We start from the raw sequence: 19,924 nt of genomic DNA, 5'->3' as shown, positions 1-19,924 counted from the left end.
TGGCGGTAGCAAACACCAAGAAATCCACACCAAACAAATTATAATTAAAAAAAAAATTAATTTTATATACGTAGTGATTTTTTTTTTTTTTTAATTTACCCCAATTTCCGTAAGGGTGGATTTATGGGACGTATCGCGAAATTATTGGTCACAATTTACAAATTCCGTAAGAGTGAAATTCCGCAACCCGGTGTTCCGTAACGCGGGGGATGCCTGTATAAGGGATTCATTCGTTCTGACTTGGAGTACTGTTCTCATATCTTCGGTGGCTCTTTTTCTGTCCAACTGTTACCGGTAGATAGGGTGCAATCAAAGGCATTTCGTCTTATTAACTCTCCTCCTTTAGTTGATAATCTTTCTTCCCTTTCTCTTTGCTGCAATGTTGCCTCACTATCTCTCTTTTACAGATACTTTAACGGGCAATGTTCAGTGGATTTGGCATCCTGCGTACTGCCTGCAAGGCCGTTGGCTCATAACACTCGTCTTTCCCGTGGTGCCCACCGTTTCTCTGTGGATGTCGGTCACACTAGAATAACCCGCTATAGTACACCCTTCTTTCCTCACACAGCCAAATTGTGGAATGCTCTGCCTTCTTCTGTGCTTCCATATTCATACAATCTGTCTCACTTCATAAAGCTGGTTTTCCGGCATCTTCGTGGTGTAGATTAATATAATGTTTTTCTTTTCTATTTTTAATTTCTTCTTACTCTTTTTTTGCCCCCCAGGCCCTGTTGTGAGACGATGACCTGTGCTCGGGTGGACTATGCCCCCCAAAAAAAAGACTTATTTACAGTACAGTACTGTAATTATATATGAGTCACCTAGTTCAGTCATGTTAAGTTATGAAAGCTTAATAATCAGCTTCCATTAAAGGATAAAATTAATCACACACACATATTCATTTTCATTTGGTCTTACACAATTTTTTATTAAGATTTTCATAAAATAACATATTTATAAAAAGATACAAAAAATCAATAAAATGTAAGACCTAAGAGGAAACCGGTAATTTATGTAAAGCTTAGTACAGTTTCTCTAAGGAATGAATGTTCTACAGAGTGAGACCTCTTGACAAGATTTTTGTTATTAAAGTTTCTTCCTTCAGTGCAAACCAGTTGGTTTACAAATGGACTTGCATATGTATGAGTAAACTGAAAAGAATCCTGGATATAAGACTGTATAGTAGTAATCACTCTAAAAATGAGAAATAAATGAGGAATTGGATGAGTAACAGATAATTTTGAAAATGACTCATGAACACATAAGACCCCCTCTATGTCTCCAACACAGTAAAAGGAGACAACAGCAAAAGCTCCAAGAATACTATACTGTAGTAGTTAACATGGTGAAAGTTTGAAACATACACAGTCCTTCACAGGATACAAGAAAACACAATTGAGAGAAAATTTGACCAAACATGTAGCTTCAATAAATATCTTGAGGCTTATATCTGATTATCATTAGTTCTAAAGTATAGTGCAAATGTATTTCTAATCTGCCAAAACTGATACAGTACAGGGCATAAGATGAAGCATTATGAGTACAGGTGTACAGTATACTCTCGATTTAGCGGAAGGAATTTTTTCTGTTAATTTTCACTCGATTTAGTGAACTGGTTCACTGCTTCGAGATTAATTCTATTAATATGCTCACACCTACGGAGACACCTCAGACACATGATATGTACTTAGAAACATTATTCATGGCTTACCTTAAACCAGGGGGTTCGGTGTTTGTTTTCAATTTTCCCTATAATTTCAAACTTTTTTCAATTGATAGCCACACTCTTTTGACTTTCTCCCTCACACCACTTCCTTTCTGAGACTTCTGAGGGACTTTCAGCATGATGTCTAAGCACAGTAGTTAGTTGACCAAGAGGTAGCAGTGAACAACACACGCGGTGGCGGCAGGACACAAACTGAGCAGATGTAAACAAACCCCATGCGCCAAGCTGCACATTTGGCATGGAATTTAACGGAACCATGCTCGATTTAGTGAACTAGTTTGCTAAATTGAGCGAAAATAGCAGTAATTTGAGGGTTAACATTTCATGATAATTATTGTTCTCTATGAAACCTTATGAATTCTTTCAGTAAGTATAATTTTGATGTTTCTTAGAGATTTTTTGTTTTTACTTTAGTGTGACATTTTGTGTTTTGGCACAAAATGGCCAAAATAAAAAGCAATACAGATTGTCTCTCATTTGTTGTTATTCATTAATTCTAGCTGCTGTGAAAAGGTATTCTGCTGAGTTAATTTAGATTTGTAAAAGGCATTTCAAAGTTTTAGGTAAGAATTTTTCAATTAAAAAGAGTTTGTAAATCATAAAGAATGCCTAAGTTTCAGAAAGCAGGCTAGAATGAATTTCTATAAATTCCTAGAAACTTGTGGGTGTTATGGGTAATTTTTTTTCCCTCACAGTTCAAGTGAGAGAAAACCTCTCCTTTGCACTTACAGAGAGTGCAATGCTTGTTTTCACAAAAAGCATTTTTTCTCATATATAATGATTCTTATCATAACTCATTGACAAGAAAATCTCACAGTTGAAGTTAGTGATAATGCCTCTTATCACAAACTGAACCTCTCTATTACTGTTATAGATAATGTCCAACATTAAAGTAAATAATCTCTCTACTGTTCAGGATAATGCCTCAACACAGATAGAAATTCTCTCAATTGCTGTTGTGGATAATGCCTCATAATTATCATATATAAAACCTGACAGTTGTTGTTTTATATAATAAATGTCATCATACAGAAATATATGTTATTGGAATGGATAATAACTTTACTGTAAAAAGGAATACTCTTCGGTTATTAGATTTTAACAACTGGCACCCATTAAGCATGTACCAGAAGAGAATAATAATGTTATCTTTCTTATATCATCAAACAAAGTAATCCTTTTGGGGAAATTTACACATTTTATGGTTTGGTCCTGGAATAAAGATAGAGAACATTCTACAGTATTTTGGCCATCACTAAATAATATAACAATGAATGCATAACACTATTTTTTTCTTTGTTATTTTCTTGTGATAATTCCATGTGTTACAGAACAGCTTTAAGTGTTACGGTATATGAAATTTCTGTACTACTAAAGGAAACACAGGTGCAAAGCTTCAGCTTTTAAAAGTATAATTACAACTTTCATGAAAATGCTGTATTATTATATTTTCTATAACTTGTTTCAGTTAGGATTTGAGACATGTTCAACAACTACCTGTTAATCTTTACTTTATTGTCCATTTGAGCCTTTGAGTATGTTTAAAAATCTGTGGACAAAACAGATACAGTAATGGACAGAGAGGTGCAATGGTGCTGGTAAAATCTGTTATAACATATATAGTATTAGTACACATGTGATGTGGGGTATATGAAGTTGATTATACTGTACATTGACATGGTTGTAAAAAATTCCTATAAAAATAGGTTGCTTTATTCCTAATCAACCGTTGCATGATAGTTAAAAATGAGTTTACAGAAGTGAAAGGAACTTATTAATATTTCTCATAAAGTGTAAAAATTCAGATGGTTCCTAAACAAAGTTCCATTGTACAAAGACTGCCCCTTTAATACTGCATATTCAATTCCACTCAACAACTGTACATTTTATGTTGTGAATCTCAAAACAATGATTACATTTTACCTCATATGAAAAAATTAAATTATTCTACACCCCTTACAAAATGTATAGCATAACGGGTGGATAACGAATATTTGTTGAAGAGTAGAGTGTTGTTGAGTAAGCAGTGTACAGTACCAGTTTATGTTTATCCTGTGTGAACTCATTACAGTTTATGTACTGTGAGTTCAATGAATTTACGTAAGTCACATTAATCATATTACTGTACAGGTATTTACAAAATATTACTACTTACATTATATCTTTCTTTAAAAAAATATGTGAGTGTAACTGTGTACAGTACTTTACTTCAGAGGCAAATCATCTACTTTTCATACAGTAATAAAATTGTCAATCTCTATTGTTAAAATGAAAAAGAAAACAATTACGGCAAACGATAAGTCAACAAACTATTTTTGGTATTTACAACATAAACTACCCATAAACAGTAATTTTCTGATCATGAGACATCAAGTATGAATGGTACACAAAATAAACCCCATTTTAACCTTGTAAAGTAGTTACAGTATTTTTAATTAAATAACACTGAACTATAAAACAGTAGCTACTAAGATTAAAAAACCTATACAGAATTACACTAACTGTATAAAGCAAACTTTTCACAACTACTGTAATAAGTGTTGATCGTGCATAATACTCTCTCAACCCATATACAGTACGTAAGTGCGGGTGGTCATAAGTCGAGGAGGTCGTAAGTCGGGGAGGAGCTGTATTAATTTTAAATATACTGTACTACCACTACTTTTGGTAATTTTAACAGTAAATTTACAAATCATTATTTTTGCTTAAAGCAGTCACATACAGGTTGAGAATCCTTTACATAAAATTCCTGAAGCTGAAAAACCTAGAAAACCGAAGAAAATTCTAGAAGGCGCAAGTGATATTGGTCACCCAGCTCACCTGAGCTGAGCCAAATATGCCCAACCCTCAGGTTTGTCCGGAAAACTTGGTTACAGTGATATCTCCGTTAGCTGGAACAATTGGTGCAGAGCACTTCCGGGAATGAGAGATTTCTGGGAAACGAGATGACTCTCTCAAAGCCAGAAAAAATCCCTCATCCCGGGAATTTTCCGGAGTTTTCCGGGTAACGGATAAATTTTCTCGGAAGTTCCAGAAAATTGCCTATTACATCATCTCTTGAACCTGGAAAAATATCCCTCATCCCTGGAATTTTCTGGGCAATGGAAAAATTTTCTCGGAATCTCCAGAAAATTTTACTGATTTTCATCTCTCAAACCCGGAAAAAACTCCCCCATCCCCAGAATTTTCCAGAAACTCTGTCCCTCGGAAAATCGTTCTCAAAGCCGGATTTTTTCATAAAATTCCGGCTTTGGGAACGATTTTCCAAGAAAATTTAAATTCCGCCTATCGGAGAGTTCCGGGTTTGAGGGATCCCGGCTAATGGAGATATGACTGTATTTGTCAAAACTGTTTACAACCCGACATACTCACCTTATTCTGACATTTGTGTTGTTTTTGTGCTTTTAGGCTGTTATTTTATTGTGAAAATGTCAAAAAAATCAGTAGCTACCTCTATGGGTAACAGTGAGAAAATGAAGAGAAAGCACCATTCGTTATCAATAACAAAGAAAGAAGAGACGTATTCACATAGAAGTAATAAAACACAATTACTGTATAAATGGAGATGTACTGTACTGTACATTTAAAAACAGAGTACACATCTATTGAATCTGGACATTTACTAACTGTTTACACACAATCTTATGTAATGAACATATTTGATAACAAATTAAATATTGAGCATGATTAAAGAGAAAAGTAATCCCTGATTATTCACATATTTCATATACACATTTTTTATTTTGTGGGAGGCAATAAAATACTAAATATTAATACTGCACAATAATTTGAAATATCTAATAATAGATGATATGTCCACTTACGCTGTCATCTACTATATTGAGACCAGGGGAAACTGTCGGTGTGTTTCCATCAGCTGATTGACTGTCTTCATTTGATATTTACTAATTAAACCTTTAAAAACTTATTTAATGAAACATACATAACAGTGGAATCTCAATAATTTTCAAAATATAAATTCATGAGTGCCTGTATTAAAACATTTTTTTTTTAAATTCCGTGATCAAGTATTCATAATTCACAGCCGAGTGCCAACTGCCGCAGTGTTTCTTTACAGGAGACCATAAAAGTTGAGAAAACATCATTTCATTGCTTTAAGTTACCTTGGAAATAAAGAAAATATAATATTATTATTACTTCAATGCTCTAATTTGACTTAGAAATAAAGAATAATGTATACCCTGTAAACTGTAATGTTAATACAAAACTATAAATAAGAAAAATTAAAAGTGGCAAGTGAATTGGTTGTGGGAGGCAGGGTGCTGGCTGTTGGACCTCCCTCCCCTCCCCTATTCCCACAATTTCATTAATACAAAATTGTGTAATTTCACAATATCTAGTTGCCTCAACAATTGCAACCCCAGTTGCAATTGGGGTTGCAATTTCAAATTCTGTGGCATTACTAAAAATAGTAAAGTTTCTGGTGCACTCTAAGATTAAGAGAGAAAACGGAGGACTCAGGCGTCCTGATGTGAGACAAAACGGACTCGTATGACGGGGAACCAAATAAAAAAAGCATAGCTACATGTTTTGTGGACTACAGTATTAAGCGTACCCTTTTCATAGCTTTGTAATAAACCTAGCCATGCCTATGTGTGTTTATGATATTTACCAAAACATTATATATATATATATTAAGTGGGTCTAAATGTTCGTAAAATGGGAAACATGGGGTTGGGTCTTGGGTGCCTGAACCAATTAGAATAAATCCCATACGTTCTGTACTTTCATTATCGGCCGGGTCCCAATTAGGCGCGATAACCAAGGGATGATTGTACTGTACTGTATATACTTGTGACACTGGCCAGTTGCTTCTGGTGTTATGGTACAGGGGTACCAAGTGACAGCACTAGGATCCCGCTTCCTCTATCAAGGAATAAACAATTAAAATTTAAATTGAAAAAAAAAACCATTCAAATAATGGGACCTAGTGAACCTAAATGGACCTAGAGCGGGCACAGTCACGTATGCATCCCGTATTCTTATAGATTGTGCGGCCAGGAGTACGTTATCTAGTGAATTTAGTCAATATTGTACAGTAATAATGGATCTAAGTGCAAACCTGTATTGTACATGTACTAAATGATTACGGTACTAAAATTGTTATGTCTATTGCAAATATAGCATGTTTATACAGGTATTCAAATAAATTACTATCTTACAAGAATCCCTCCAATGTAAGTTATATTCACCCAGGTCGTTTGGGTGGTAAATTATGAGAAGAGCTTAGTCACTCTTAAGTAATGATAAATAAACACGCAGGCAGGCCTTCAGCGCCAACTGTCAAATTTTATATCAAATAAATAAACAAACAAACGCCAGACATTCTGTCCCCCCCGCCGTCTTCCCACCACCCTCGTGTTCCAAAATGAAAGATTGGTGATTTCTTTATGTTTATTTTATATAATATCTCAGACTAAAGTTAGGATAATATAATTTGCATTGCTGAAATCCTTGCAAGACAGAGATTAATTTGAATATAAGCGTCATATATTTTGCTCAAGATATAAAAAATGTAGTACATTAGTGTACAATACTGTAGTACATTTTATAAAAAGTTTTTCAACTGTATCTTTGGGTAGATTTACATAAATTTCTTCATTTATTTTCATCCATTTACATGCACACACCATATTAAAAGAAACGTAAAATAAATAAATGACCTGAGTGCAAAGCTGGAGTGCACATGTACTAATTTGATTACTGTACTAAAAGTGTTATGTCTAGTGCGAATTACAACATGTTTATATTCAAATAAATCAGTATCTTACAAGAATCCCAGCTATGTTAATTATATTCTCCTAGGTCATATCACTGGCATTTTAAAATGAGAGAAGCTTAGTAGGACTGTTAAATAAACACACAGAGACCTTCGCCTCAAACTTATCACCTCAACCCCCCCACCCCCCCCAACCCCTCAGTGGGTTGGCGTAGCTGGCTCCGTCAGTCCCCCAACCCCCCCCCTCAGCTAGGCTTTTAGGCTTACAGTTTTTATCTTATATAATATCTCAGACTAAAGTTAGGAGATTATAATTGGGATTGCTGGAATCCTTGCAAGACAGCCAATAATTTGAATATAAACGTCATATATTTTGATCAAGATATAAAAATTTTTGTACATTAGTGTGCAGTACTGTAGTACATTTTATAAAAAAGTTTTTCAACTGTATTTTTGGGTAGATTTACATAGATTTCTTCATTTATTTTCATCCATTTACATGCACACACCATACTAAAAGAAATGTAATAGAAATAAATGACCTTAGTGCAAAGCTGGAGTGCACATGTACTAATTTGATTACGGTACTAAAATTGTTTTGTCTAGTACAAATTATAGCATGTTTATATTAAAATTAATCAGTATGTTACAAGAATCCCAGCTATGTTAATTATATTCACCCAGGTCATTTCACTGGCTTTTTATAAGAGAGAAGCTTAGTCACCTAAGAACTGATAAATATACACGCGTTAGACCTGGGCCTGTGCCAACTGTCAAACGTACTACCTCCCCTCCCCCCACGCCCCCTCGCTCGCTGCTACCCTCTCTCTCCCCCATCTGCTTGGCGTTGCTGGAATCCTTGTAAAACAGTGAATAATTTTAATATAAACGTCATGTATTTTGCACAAGAGATGAAAATTAATCACCTGTATCACATTGCAGTAGTGATTTAAGAGTAAAAGTGTATATGTACGTATATAGTATTCCACATACATGTAAGTATAAATAAAAAGTTTATGTGATGATCGGACAACGTCCATTTCGGTTAACGTCACGTTTCCAAGAACGTATCTAGGACATTAACCTGCGCATGACTGTATATATATATATATATATATATATATATATATATATATATATATATATATATATATATATATATATATATATATATATATATATATATATATATATATATATATATATATATATATATATATATATATATATATATATATATATATATATATATACATACATACATACATATATATATATATATATATATATATATATATATATATATATATATATACAGTAATACCCAGCAACGAGGTTTCACTTAGCGCGTTTACGTGTCGTGGTGCCTCGCCAGAGACCGAACTTTCACTGCGCGGGTTTCCTATGCGGTGAGCTATTTTTTAGATTCGCTACCCACCGCCACCCTGCCTGACTGCCTGTTTTAGCTCATAAAATTCATACAAATTACCCGGCCAGAATATAATTTACATTGCTGGAATTCTTACAATTTGATGATCATTTTGAATATAAACATCATATATTTTGCATTAGACATGAAATTTTTAGATAAAATGTTTAATCTGAGTATGTTATCTTTTGTGCAAAATATATGACGTTTATATTCAAAATATTCCTGGTCTTACAAGGAATCCAGCAATGTCAATTATATTATCCTAACTTTAATCTGAGGTATTATTTAATACAAAATGTTAAAATCTAAATTTTTCACCCAACATCTCTTGAAGGGAGGATTGGTGGGGGGTAGGGGGGAGGGTTGGGACTGACCGCGCGGTTGGAAGAGGGGGGGAGGCAAGGTGGGGTACTTTGATTGACAGATAGTGCCGTGAAGAATATTTTTTTTTTATGAACTGAAGATATTTGTTTTAGCTCATAAAATTCATACAAATTACCCGGCCAGAATATAATTTACATTGCTGGAATTCTTACGATTTGATGATCATTTTGAATATAAAGATCATATATTTTGCATTAGACATACAAATTTTAGATGTAATGTTTAATCTGAGTAAATATGTTATCTTTTGTGAAAAATATATGACATTTATATTCAAAATATTCCTGGTCTTACAAGGAATCCAGCAATGTCAATTATATTATCCTAACTTTAGTTTGAGGTATTATTTATTACTATACCTGGTTTTCCCCCCAAAATTTCTCAGAGGGAAGAGCCAGGAGTGTGAGAAGAGGGGGAGGGAGTCGTGTCCATTATTTGAATGGACATTAACTTGGCGACTGTTTTTCTCTATTTCTCTTAAGTATTAATTGTGTGCATGTACCATCATAAAATTAAGATGTTATTTTTACTACAACATAGTTATGTGTCGTCAAAAAGTGGAGTTTGGGGATCGGCCTGGACTCCATTTCAATTAATCCCATATGTTATGTTATTCACTTTACGCGTTTCTCGCTTTCCGCGGTACCCTCCGGGTTACATTAACCGCGTAAAGTGAGGGTTAACTGTATTCCACGTACACGTAAGTATAAATATAAAGTTTATATGATGATCGGACAACGTCCATTTCGGTTAACGTCACGTTTCCAAGAACGTATCTAGGACGTTAACCGGCACATGACTGTATTTTTATGTTTTTATAGTACAATTATTGGTTAACATATTGACAATATATAGTGCAGTGCAGTGTTGATTTGAAGAAAATAATCTTGAATTACACCTAGTGAACTTAAAATTTTATGGGTGAAATGACGGCATCAAGCATGGGGTGATTTCTCTTCCACCCCCACTTCCTTCTCTTCTCCCTTCTCCTCCACCTCCACTTCTAATTCCCATCATCATCATCAACCAGGAGCCTTCTACATACACACCTCAAAGTAAGTGTACTTTACTGCATTTTTTTTTTTACTTTGTATGTAATTTTCTGTGAGCTGGAACCAATTGCCCAAAATCCCATTGAAACAATGGTTTCGGTTAACGAACGACCTTCTGGAACAAATTGTGTTCATTAACCGAGGGACCACTGTACTGTAAAGTGCAAGGGCGGATCCAGGAATATCAAAAGAGAGGGGGTTCCAAGAAGTTGTGGGTGGGGGAACATGGCGAGCATAGCGAGCCCACCCAGCTTGGGGGTTGATTGGGGACCCTAAGCCCCCTCCATTTTTTAATATGACCAATATCATGGGCAATTTGAAGCCATGATCACTTGATATTAGGAAATATTCTGTGGCCAATAGTAATTACTTTTTACTAAAGAAAAATGCCTGAATACAATAGTGCATTAAAGAAAGAGTATTGGTAATTTTCTAATGAAAAGGGGGGGTGGTCTGAACCCCAAGGACCCCTCCTGATATATAACAAATTTATGTTAACCACTTGTGTTTGGTGTCACCACCTGAACTAATTAAAATTGTGGCATCCCCATAGTGAAGGGGTTTAGTATGGGGCAGCAGAATTGATCTCATATACAGTATTTTCTTGATTTAACAAACTAATTCGAGTCACCCCTTTCCTTTAAATCAAAATATATGCTAAATTGAACTTTCTGTTATTTTTGCTCAATTTAGCGAATTAGTTCGCTAAATTGAGCATGATTCTGGTTAATTCTGCGCCAAATGCACCGCTTGGAACGTGGGGTTTGTTTCCATCCGCTCAGTCTGTGTCCTGCTGCCACCGCGTGGGTTGTTCACTGCTACCTCTCAGTCTACATCTCAGTTAAATAACTTCTGTGCTTAGACTTCATGCCGAAAGTCTCTCAGAAGTCTCAGAAAGGAAGAGGTGTGGGGGAGAAAGTCAAAAGAGTTCAGCTATCAATTGGAAAACAGTTTAGAAATTATAGTAAAATTTGAAAACAATCACTGAACCCCTAGTTTAAGGTAAGCCATGAATAATGTTTTTAATATTTCTATATACATATCATGTGTCTGAGGTGTCTCAATAGGTGTGATGCGTGTATTAACAGAATTAATCTCAATATAGTGAACTAGTTCAGTAAATTGTGTGAAAAATAACAGAAATAATTCCTTCCGCTAAATCGAGTTCATTATACAGTACAGGTATCGTATTCCATCAAATCAAGAGTACACTGTATGTATAAATTTTCAGTGCAAAATGTTTCTGCACTGAAACTGAAATGAAAGCAATACTGAACTGATAATGGGGTGAATTAAAGGCGATGAATAAGCATATTTTTAAATAGGATATGCGATCGGACGTTGTTCGGTCGGACGTTAACCAGCGCATGACTGTACTCTATGTTCAAGAGGCCCACAAGCAAGATGTTTCCTCCCCTGAACAGAGATACAAACCGAGGCCTTGGTGGGTGAGTGAAGTGGCTGATGGGCACACCAAAAGCTAGTTCCCTGTACTGCAATTATGTTAAATAAGTGTTAAAATGACTAAAAATTTTAATATAAAACTTGGAAAATTATTGAATAGTACACTTTTCTTGATATTTACTCCAATTTTTACGAATTTAAGCCCTAGAACCGATTTCTGTATTGGCGGACTAATCTTCCAGCTGGTGAGCAAGCCAAAGCATGTCGAAACATTTTCGTAAGAATTTCGTTAACCGAATTTTTGTTCGTTAACCAAATTTTTGTTCGTTAACCGAAATGAAGATTCTTATGGAAGGTAATTCGTTAACTGAAATTTCGTTAACTGAGGCGTTCGTTAACCGAGGGACCACTGTATATCAAATAATATATTATACATTTTTGCTGTTACTGTACCTTGTTGTGGAAAGCATGCATGAAATGTCCATTCCTTAGATGAGACTTATAGTATCACAATTATTACTTTTCAGGAAGGCAGATTGCTGGTCACCAACTCTCATAATGCAAATGATTCCTAAACACATCCTTGGATCCATTGGAAATTCATTCTTCAAGAATGTTAAGACTGTCATGTTTTTGCCTGACCAAAGTCCTGCTCTTGATATTCTCACCAACTTCTTGTTCCGTGGCATGGTAATGTATACTTTGTAGGTTCAGTAATTCTCTGATCTTTCATAACTGTGTGTTACAGGTGTCTGTGTTTTCTTGATTTTTCTAAGGTTGTCCAGAAAGTTTGTTTGACTCTTTTCCAAGAAGGTTCAGAATAATTTTTATTTAAACCTGAAATTGCATTCAGTGTAATAAATGATATAACAGTAATTAGAGAGTATAGACAGCCTACATTTGTAGTAAATACAACATTGGGTAATGAAATCAGAAGGTGAAAAATATAGTGGTGCCTACTAAGAGCTTGCTTTCATTGAGCCTTTGAAATATTTTTTCTTCAATTTCTTTAATGATCCCTAAGTTTTGGCATTATGGATCACTAATCGACAGCCAAAATGTTTCAGAAATGAAATTAATTAATCTTTACTAATTAAGGAGTGCTGAGCACAAATATGACACCTAAAATTGTTAATTGGCTCTAGTTTTGAAGATATGGGCTGGGTCCCAATATGTACGATTTGCACGTCAGTGACTGTTACTTCTGCATGGTGCCTCCAGGCAAGGTATTTCCAAGAAGAAAAAGTAGATTATAAGCTATTTGAATATCCCAACTGCTACGCACCTGGTATCCCGTGGTGAAGTACTTCCTGTTCCTGAACCCCCAGACTCATTTTTCCTGGAATTGGAGGACAAACAGGTTAACAAAATTTGTGAAACATGTGAGCCATCAACATCAAGAGATCTCGATTTTGCACCTAACGTAACATCTGCTGAACCACACAGGATCACGCAGAAAGAATTAAACGACTTCATCAGAGTTCTGGAACTGTCCTGTCAAAGAGTAAGGCAGAACTGTTGAGTTCAACACTGGAATCTCCTTGATAATTAGGTGACAGTGTCTGTGTTTTGTGCCCTCCAGAAAGATTGGCTTCCATTTTTTAAGAGGCAGGTATGGAAACGTGTGCAGAAAATAACAGGCAAGTTTTCATCTAATCCTCCCCCAGTTCTCAGGGCAATTGATGGCTTTGTTCCTGCCCCTCAAGAAGTTGCTGAGCTTTTTGCTACAGCATTTGCAGGGGTGTCTTCTATGGAAGCTCACTCCCCAGAGGTGCTTCCCTAGTTCTGTGCTGTGGATTTTCCCTGAAGTTTAAGTTTGTCAGTATTTTAACAAAAGGAAAGACTTACTCCTTCCTTGTGTTTTTTTTATATTTATTTATTTATTTATTTATTTTTTTTTTAAGAGCATGTCTCCTCTCACAGAGGCACTATCCCGGTTTACACCGACGGCTCAAAGTCGGATGCAGGGGTGGTTTTTTGGGGTAATCTTTCCCAGCTTCTGTCGGGATGGTAGTCTCCCCACTATGGCATACATTTTTATGGCAGAACATTAGTTTTTGCTGGGTTCTGTCCCACGTGAGAGAGAAGGGGAATGAGTGTGCTGATGCTATGGCAAAAGCAGCTGCTTCTCACCCTGTGGCACATCATTCCCCTCTACCTGCCACTAATATGAAGACCGTAATAAGAGCTGTCATCCGTTCGAGTTGGCTATGCAGGTGGGATGCTGGTGGAGCAAGCAAGCTGTGCAGCATCCACACTGTTTTGGGTACCTGGGGATATCGGAGACTTTTCGTGCTGCTGGGAAACTGTTTTGTCCCGTCTCCGCATTGGCCACTCGCAGCTGACTTTTTTCTGCTTATTGGAGAGGGTGCCGATACGAATGGGGTTAAACTTTAAATTTACAGTATTTTATTTACCTGATGACTTATTTTTTACATTCATTTACTGTATTTTGTCATTCTATTTCTTCTTTTGTCTTAAATTAACTGACCTTAGTTGTATATAAGGAATTAGGCTATGATATAGTAGGATTTTAAACATTGTTCTGTAAATACAGTATGCACATAGCATGTGTTCTGACTTACGTACAAATTCGACTTAAGAACATCCTCGGGAACAGAACCCGTTTGTAACCTGGGAACTCCCTGTAAACGTAGAGGATCACCCAGGCTTTAAGGGTTAAGATGAAAGGTAACCCCGTTGCCTGTAACGATGTAAATGGTCTAATGGTACCCCTTAATACAGTATAACCTTTGATATCCGGCATTTAACCACCTGGAACTCTCAAGCAACCGTCATATTTTTGGTGGGGTCATTTTCCAGTAATTTATGTCTAATCACATTTAAAAAATCAAGAAAATCAGTTTGAATTTGGCACCCATGGTTCCATTTCTGTCCCTTTTATTCCTTATATATTTACTATGTGCTTTTATTCCATTTATAATGTTTACTCTGATGATGTTCTTGAGTTTGAGATGCATATTTATAAGAGTTACTCAGAAGCATCCGGAAAAACGATTATCCAGCTCACTCAGTTCCCCATGCATTCCGGATATCTGAGGTCTTACTGTATTAATGATAACTGTTCATAGGCTCATCAAAGTTGAGTTTAAAAGCTGTTCTGCTGCATGATGGCAATGTGTTGCTGTCAATTCCAGTTGTTCATGCAGTCTAAATGAAGGAATCATAGGACAGCATTAAGCATCTTTTGAACTGCATAAACTACAAGAAATTCATTCCTGTTTGAATGGGACAGTTGAGCATGTACCACTTCCTCAAATAGTGACGAGAAGACAGCGTGAAATGCTTTCCGGCTGGTAGCAACCACCTTTCTAGGACATATCAAGGATGACAACTACAAAGAACTTGTGGAATACCTGTTGTCATCCTATCAGAAAATGGGCTGCAATGAGTCTTTGAAAATACATTTTTTCCACTGTCACATGGATTTTTTCTGGCAACTGTTGTGCAGTGAGCACTGTTAACATTTCCACCAAGACATCTTGGCAATAGAGAAACAGTACCAGGGTAAATGGAGTTCAGTGATGTTAGCGGACTATTGCTGGACAGTAACGAGATGTTCCAAGAATTGTATACAAGCGACAGGTAAAGAGGCGTAATGTTTAATTGAGATAAGCCAGTGACTGTACCCTATGCCACCAATATAGTGTGTAATACTTGTGAAATGTAAGATAGTGAATTTTTCTTGGAAACTGTAGCCAATGTAGTATTTTCATTGTCATTTTCATGTTCAGCCATCCCAAAATCCCTAAAGGGAAATGCATTTCATCTCCAAAATACAAAAAAGACAAAATTGGTCGATCAGTGTGTGCGAGAAGTTAAACGAGGAAGTTAAAGGGCCCAGAAGGAACACAATTTAGCACAAATGTTCCTGGTATTTAGTTGCCCTTGCTAATTTGAAGTAAATTTAAGGATGTATAGAAAATGATAAGCTTGCTTACAATATAACATTAATTACAATAAACAAAAAAAGGTGAATCAAAGTATCCTTCAAGACACGAATAGGTTAGGTAATAAAAACACAAATTCCTTAGGTAAATTTTCATATCATACCTCAAAACACAAAATCGGTTCACAAACAAGAACAAAACTTACCTAACTAATGATAAATAGTACACAACTACTGTATTCTAATTTACTTCCAAACACATGTGATTACTACTAAACACATGAGAAAATAAATAAAATACTGTTTAACTTTGGGTTATTACCTTATGGGAGGGCAGTCTGGGCACACCACTACAAGTGGGTGAGCTAGGGTGGGCTGATTAAGGGCCTTATTCAGCGAGGTGAGGGGAGTTGTCTGTCTCATTACTGCTGTCTGCCAAGGACATCACAGTCACACCAGAGGTGGAAGGAGTGGAAGAAAATCTGCTGGTAGGAGGAGTGAAACTGGAAGCTAAAGATGCAGGAAGCAGTTTGAAGGTGGTGATGGGTCTGAAGAAGGAGGATATGGTGGGTTGTCTGGCCTTGTTCCTCAGCTGTTGTTGACATTTCCAGCTGCTTGTTTTATGTTGTCAGCACTGTTGTAAATTGGGGCCACAGTTGAAGTAGCCAGACCAAAATCTTTCCCAATCTTTGTAGGGCCATCATGGTGATGGCCCTTAATTACTTCCAGCTTTGTCTCAAGAGTCACAGCCTTTCGTTGTTTCTTCAGTGTAGTACGGGTAGCTGAAGATTCAGCAGAATGCTTGGATGCCATTATGAAAGTTGTAACGAAAGGATGGCACGAATACACACAGATAAAGAGAGATAACTTCACATGCACAACAACTGGCAGAAGGAAAGACACAGGCTTGTGGGAGATGCGGGAGGAAGGGGGGGAGTATGATTAGTGAGTACGAATATGTCTCTACGCATCTCTCACCTAAATTGCCGCTCCAGCTGACTCCCAGTGCGTGAAATTAAAATTTTTGCCTGGACCCAAATTCGTTTAAGCAGGGGAAGCTTTCGTTTCTCGAAATAGTGGTAGCAATTTAGGAAATTCATATTAACAAATATTCGCATCTCAAACATTCATATCTCGAGGAATACCTGTACTGTATACAGCTAGACCCTGACTTACGACGGGGTTAGGGACCCAAATCCAGGTCGTAAGTCCGAATGGCCGTAAGTCCGACAGAAAAAAAAATAAAATAAAAATTATTTATTTATTTATTTTTTTAAATAAAAAATCTACAATGAAATACAGTACAGTAAAAGTAATAAAAAATGAGGAATGGATACAGTACAGTGAAAGTAATAAATAATGAGGAATGGATACAGTGTGACTGAGCACTTACCTTTAATGTAGTCAGCTGAATGCACCTGGGGCCCCCATAATTTTTTAATTATGGAGACTACATTAACTGGAAAATTTTTGGTATAGAAAATGCGTGTCATTTGGAAAAAAAAAAGAAAAGAAAAAAAAATGGTCACAACTGCGGCGGTCATAAGTCCCGACGGTCGTAAGTCGAAGCAGTCGTAAGTCGGGGTCTAGCTGTATACTGTAGTATATACTGTATACTGTTAATTTACCAGAGTCGTGGTTACTGTGTCCGTTACCCTGTTACTTGTCTTTCAGAAGAATACAATTATCTACTTATGTAATGTATTAAGTAATTAAACAATGCACCAGTTTTGAAATACTGTAACTTAAAATATGGAACAATGGAGCAATACTCCTGTAAATAATATTGAAAACTTTACAATACTGTGTGTGAGTCCTTCCTGAAACCAAGTGCACTGTCTTGTCTCCACGTCAATTGTTATGGTTCCACACCACAATGATGGCCACTGAGCCCACCACAGGCAGCTATTTTCTAAATATTAAGATGTACTTCCATATTATCAATGATAATCTAAATATAATAAAAATATTTAATATTTCTTTCAAAAGCACAATGTTGCTAAAAATAATTTAACATAATAGTCGAACAAATGATGTACAGTACAGTGGAAGTAACCCACCAAAGAAAATGAACATTAGCCACACATGCACAATCTAAACCAATTTCCCATAATATTAACAAAAGTATTCGAGGAATGGAATAATTAAGAGATTAGTCAGAAAGTTCGTGCTGGAGTCATTCTATGTGTGGTAGGGAATAGAAAGATTTCATTGAATAATACTGGATTCAAGTCATTATTATCAAAACTATTAGTATAGAAAGCATAAATTGGTGTTTCAAATAATTTCTTTTTCACAGGCTGGTTGTGTGCACGTTTCTCATGCTTCGCCTACTCAGAGTGAAGTCAAAGTTATCATCCTTCTGTTTTCAAGTGAGAAGAAAGCGTATGTTGGTTTCATTCCAGTAGATCAGTTCTCATTTGTAAACAAAATCAAGAGTGTTATCCAGAGTGCACGGAAAGGACAGGTAAGAAGTGTTTACATTTCGATACCACATTAATTTGTGTTTGATAAGACAGTTTATATGTTACAGTACTAAGCATTGGTGTTGTCTGTTATAGATAAAGCTTCTTTACCATTTCAGTTTGCTTATAGTTTTGCTTAAATTGATAAATTCTTTCACAGAGACCTTAACCCAAAAGAATTTGTGCCATGAAGTGTATTGAATGTTTCTTTATTTTGGCCTTCCCCCACACTTACAGTAAGTCCTCGCTTAACGTCGTCCCGCTTAATGTTGTTTCGGTACTACGTCGTCACGGACTACTTTCCACGGCGCATCACCTGCTTTTGTCTAGCCGCTTGATGCTCTCACAGCTAGGCACGCTGCCCTCACTCGCGGAACGTCACAGCGTCCCCAAGTGACGCCAAGCCAGTCTCTGTTATGACTTCACATCATTCGTGTGTGGTTAAGTGATTTTGCACTTAAGCTGTACTCTAACCATTCGAAATGGCTTCCAAGCGCCCATCAAGTGCTACTGATGCTAGTGTAGTGAAGAGGCAACGTAAGACCATGCTAGTGTAGTGAAGAGGCAACGTAAGACCATTACCCTTGCTATAAAAATGGTTTTATTAACCCAATTTGAAAAAGGAGAACGTGCTGTGGACATAGCTGCTGTGCTTGGTCTAACCCCCACACCGGTGCGTATTATCCGAACCAACGCTGACAAGTTTAAGGTTAGTGTTGGAAGTGGTTCTTCTCTGAGTGCTACCAAGACAACTCGTACTAGAAGCACTGTGATAGAGAAGGTGGAAAACATGCTGGCAATGTGGATGGAGGACCAGAATCAATGCAATGCCCCTGTGAGCCTTATGGTTATCCAGCAAAAGGCCAGATCCTTGTTTGATGACTTAAAGGCAGAAGAGGGTGAAGGATCGAAGGAAGAGACTTTTATGGCCAGCCAAGGATGGTTTGAAGGATTTAAACGTCGTTATAACTTCCACAATATTAATATGACTGGTGAAGCTGCCAGTTCAGATACAGTTGCTGCCGAGACATTCTCGCCAGAATTCAAATGGATTATCCAGCAAGGAGGCTACCCATCGAAGCAAGTCTTCAATGTGGATAGGACTGATCTCTTTTGGAAGAGGATGCCTGAGAGGACCTATATCTCCAAGGAGGAGAAAAGAGCGCCAGGTTTTAAAGCGGCAAAAGATCGCTTGACGCTGCTGCTTGTCACGAACGCTGCCGGTGACTTCAAGCTGAAGCCTGTGCTGATTTCGCTCGCTGCTCACCCACGGGCTCTGAAAGGTTACCTTCTTGTCATTTACAAGGCATACAAAAAGGGCATGGATAACCGGCGCCAGATTTAGCCAGTGGTTAAGCGTGTAAGTCGTCCCTGCACTGAAGGAATACTGTGCCAAGGAGAACCTTGACTTCAAAATTCTTCTGATCCTTGACAATGCTCCAGCTCATCCTCCCAATCTTGACGACTTGCATGACAGTATAAAAGTTGTATTCCTGCCTCCCAACACGACAGCACTGATGCAACCTATGGTCCAAGGCGTCATGGCCGCATTCAAGGTGATTATTTACGCCGTACCATGGCCCAGCTGCTCAAGGCTACAGATGGAAAAAATAAACCAACAATCCGAAAATATTGGCAGGGCTTCAACATTCTTCATGCAATTGACAACATTGGCAAGGCATGGGAAGAGGTTTCAGAAAGTTGCCTGAATGGCGTGTGACGTAAACTGTGGCCCGAGTGCGTCAACAGTTTTACGGGATTCACGGACTTTGTCCCAGCCTTGAATAGGGATGTCCTCAGCTTGGCTAGAC

The 19,924-nt window shown here is 36.9% G+C and overlaps 1 protein-coding gene across 1 annotated transcript; it reads left to right on the top strand.

The window, feature by feature from the left end:
- Nucleotides 1-12,271: 12,271 nt before the first annotated feature.
- Nucleotides 12,272-18,163, top strand: LOC121867141 (mediator of RNA polymerase II transcription subunit 25-like). The gene is made up of 2 exons (XM_042366893.1): nt 12,272-12,428; nt 17,948-18,163. The coding sequence occupies exons 1-2, from the start codon at nt 12,297-12,299 to the stop codon at nt 18,146-18,148; spliced, it is 333 nt and encodes a 110-aa protein (XP_042222827.1). The 5' UTR covers nt 12,272-12,296; the 3' UTR covers nt 18,149-18,163.
- The last annotated feature ends 1,761 nt before the right edge of the window (nt 18,164-19,924 follow it).

Source organism: Homarus americanus, unplaced genomic scaffold (assembly GCF_018991925.1).
Source record: "Homarus americanus isolate GMGI-L3 unplaced genomic scaffold, GMGI_Hamer_2.0 scaffold6317, whole genome shotgun sequence".
Classification (NCBI taxonomy): Eukaryota; Metazoa; Arthropoda; class Malacostraca; order Decapoda; family Nephropidae; genus Homarus; species Homarus americanus.
The sequence above is the reverse complement of the archived record's forward strand: the minus strand, read 5'-3'. Positions and strand labels throughout refer to the sequence as shown.

What these genes read in the sequence shown, in the direction of transcription:
- LOC121867141 (XM_042366893.1), top strand. Translation starts at nt 12,297, where the DNA reads ATGCAAATGATTCCTAAACACATCCTTGGATCCATTGGAAATTCATTC. An exon ending in ACTTCTTGTTCCGTGGCATG is followed by an intron (nt 12,429 to 17,947) that starts GTAATGTATACT and finishes TCTTTTTCACAG; the next exon opens with GCTGGTTGTGTGCACGTTTC.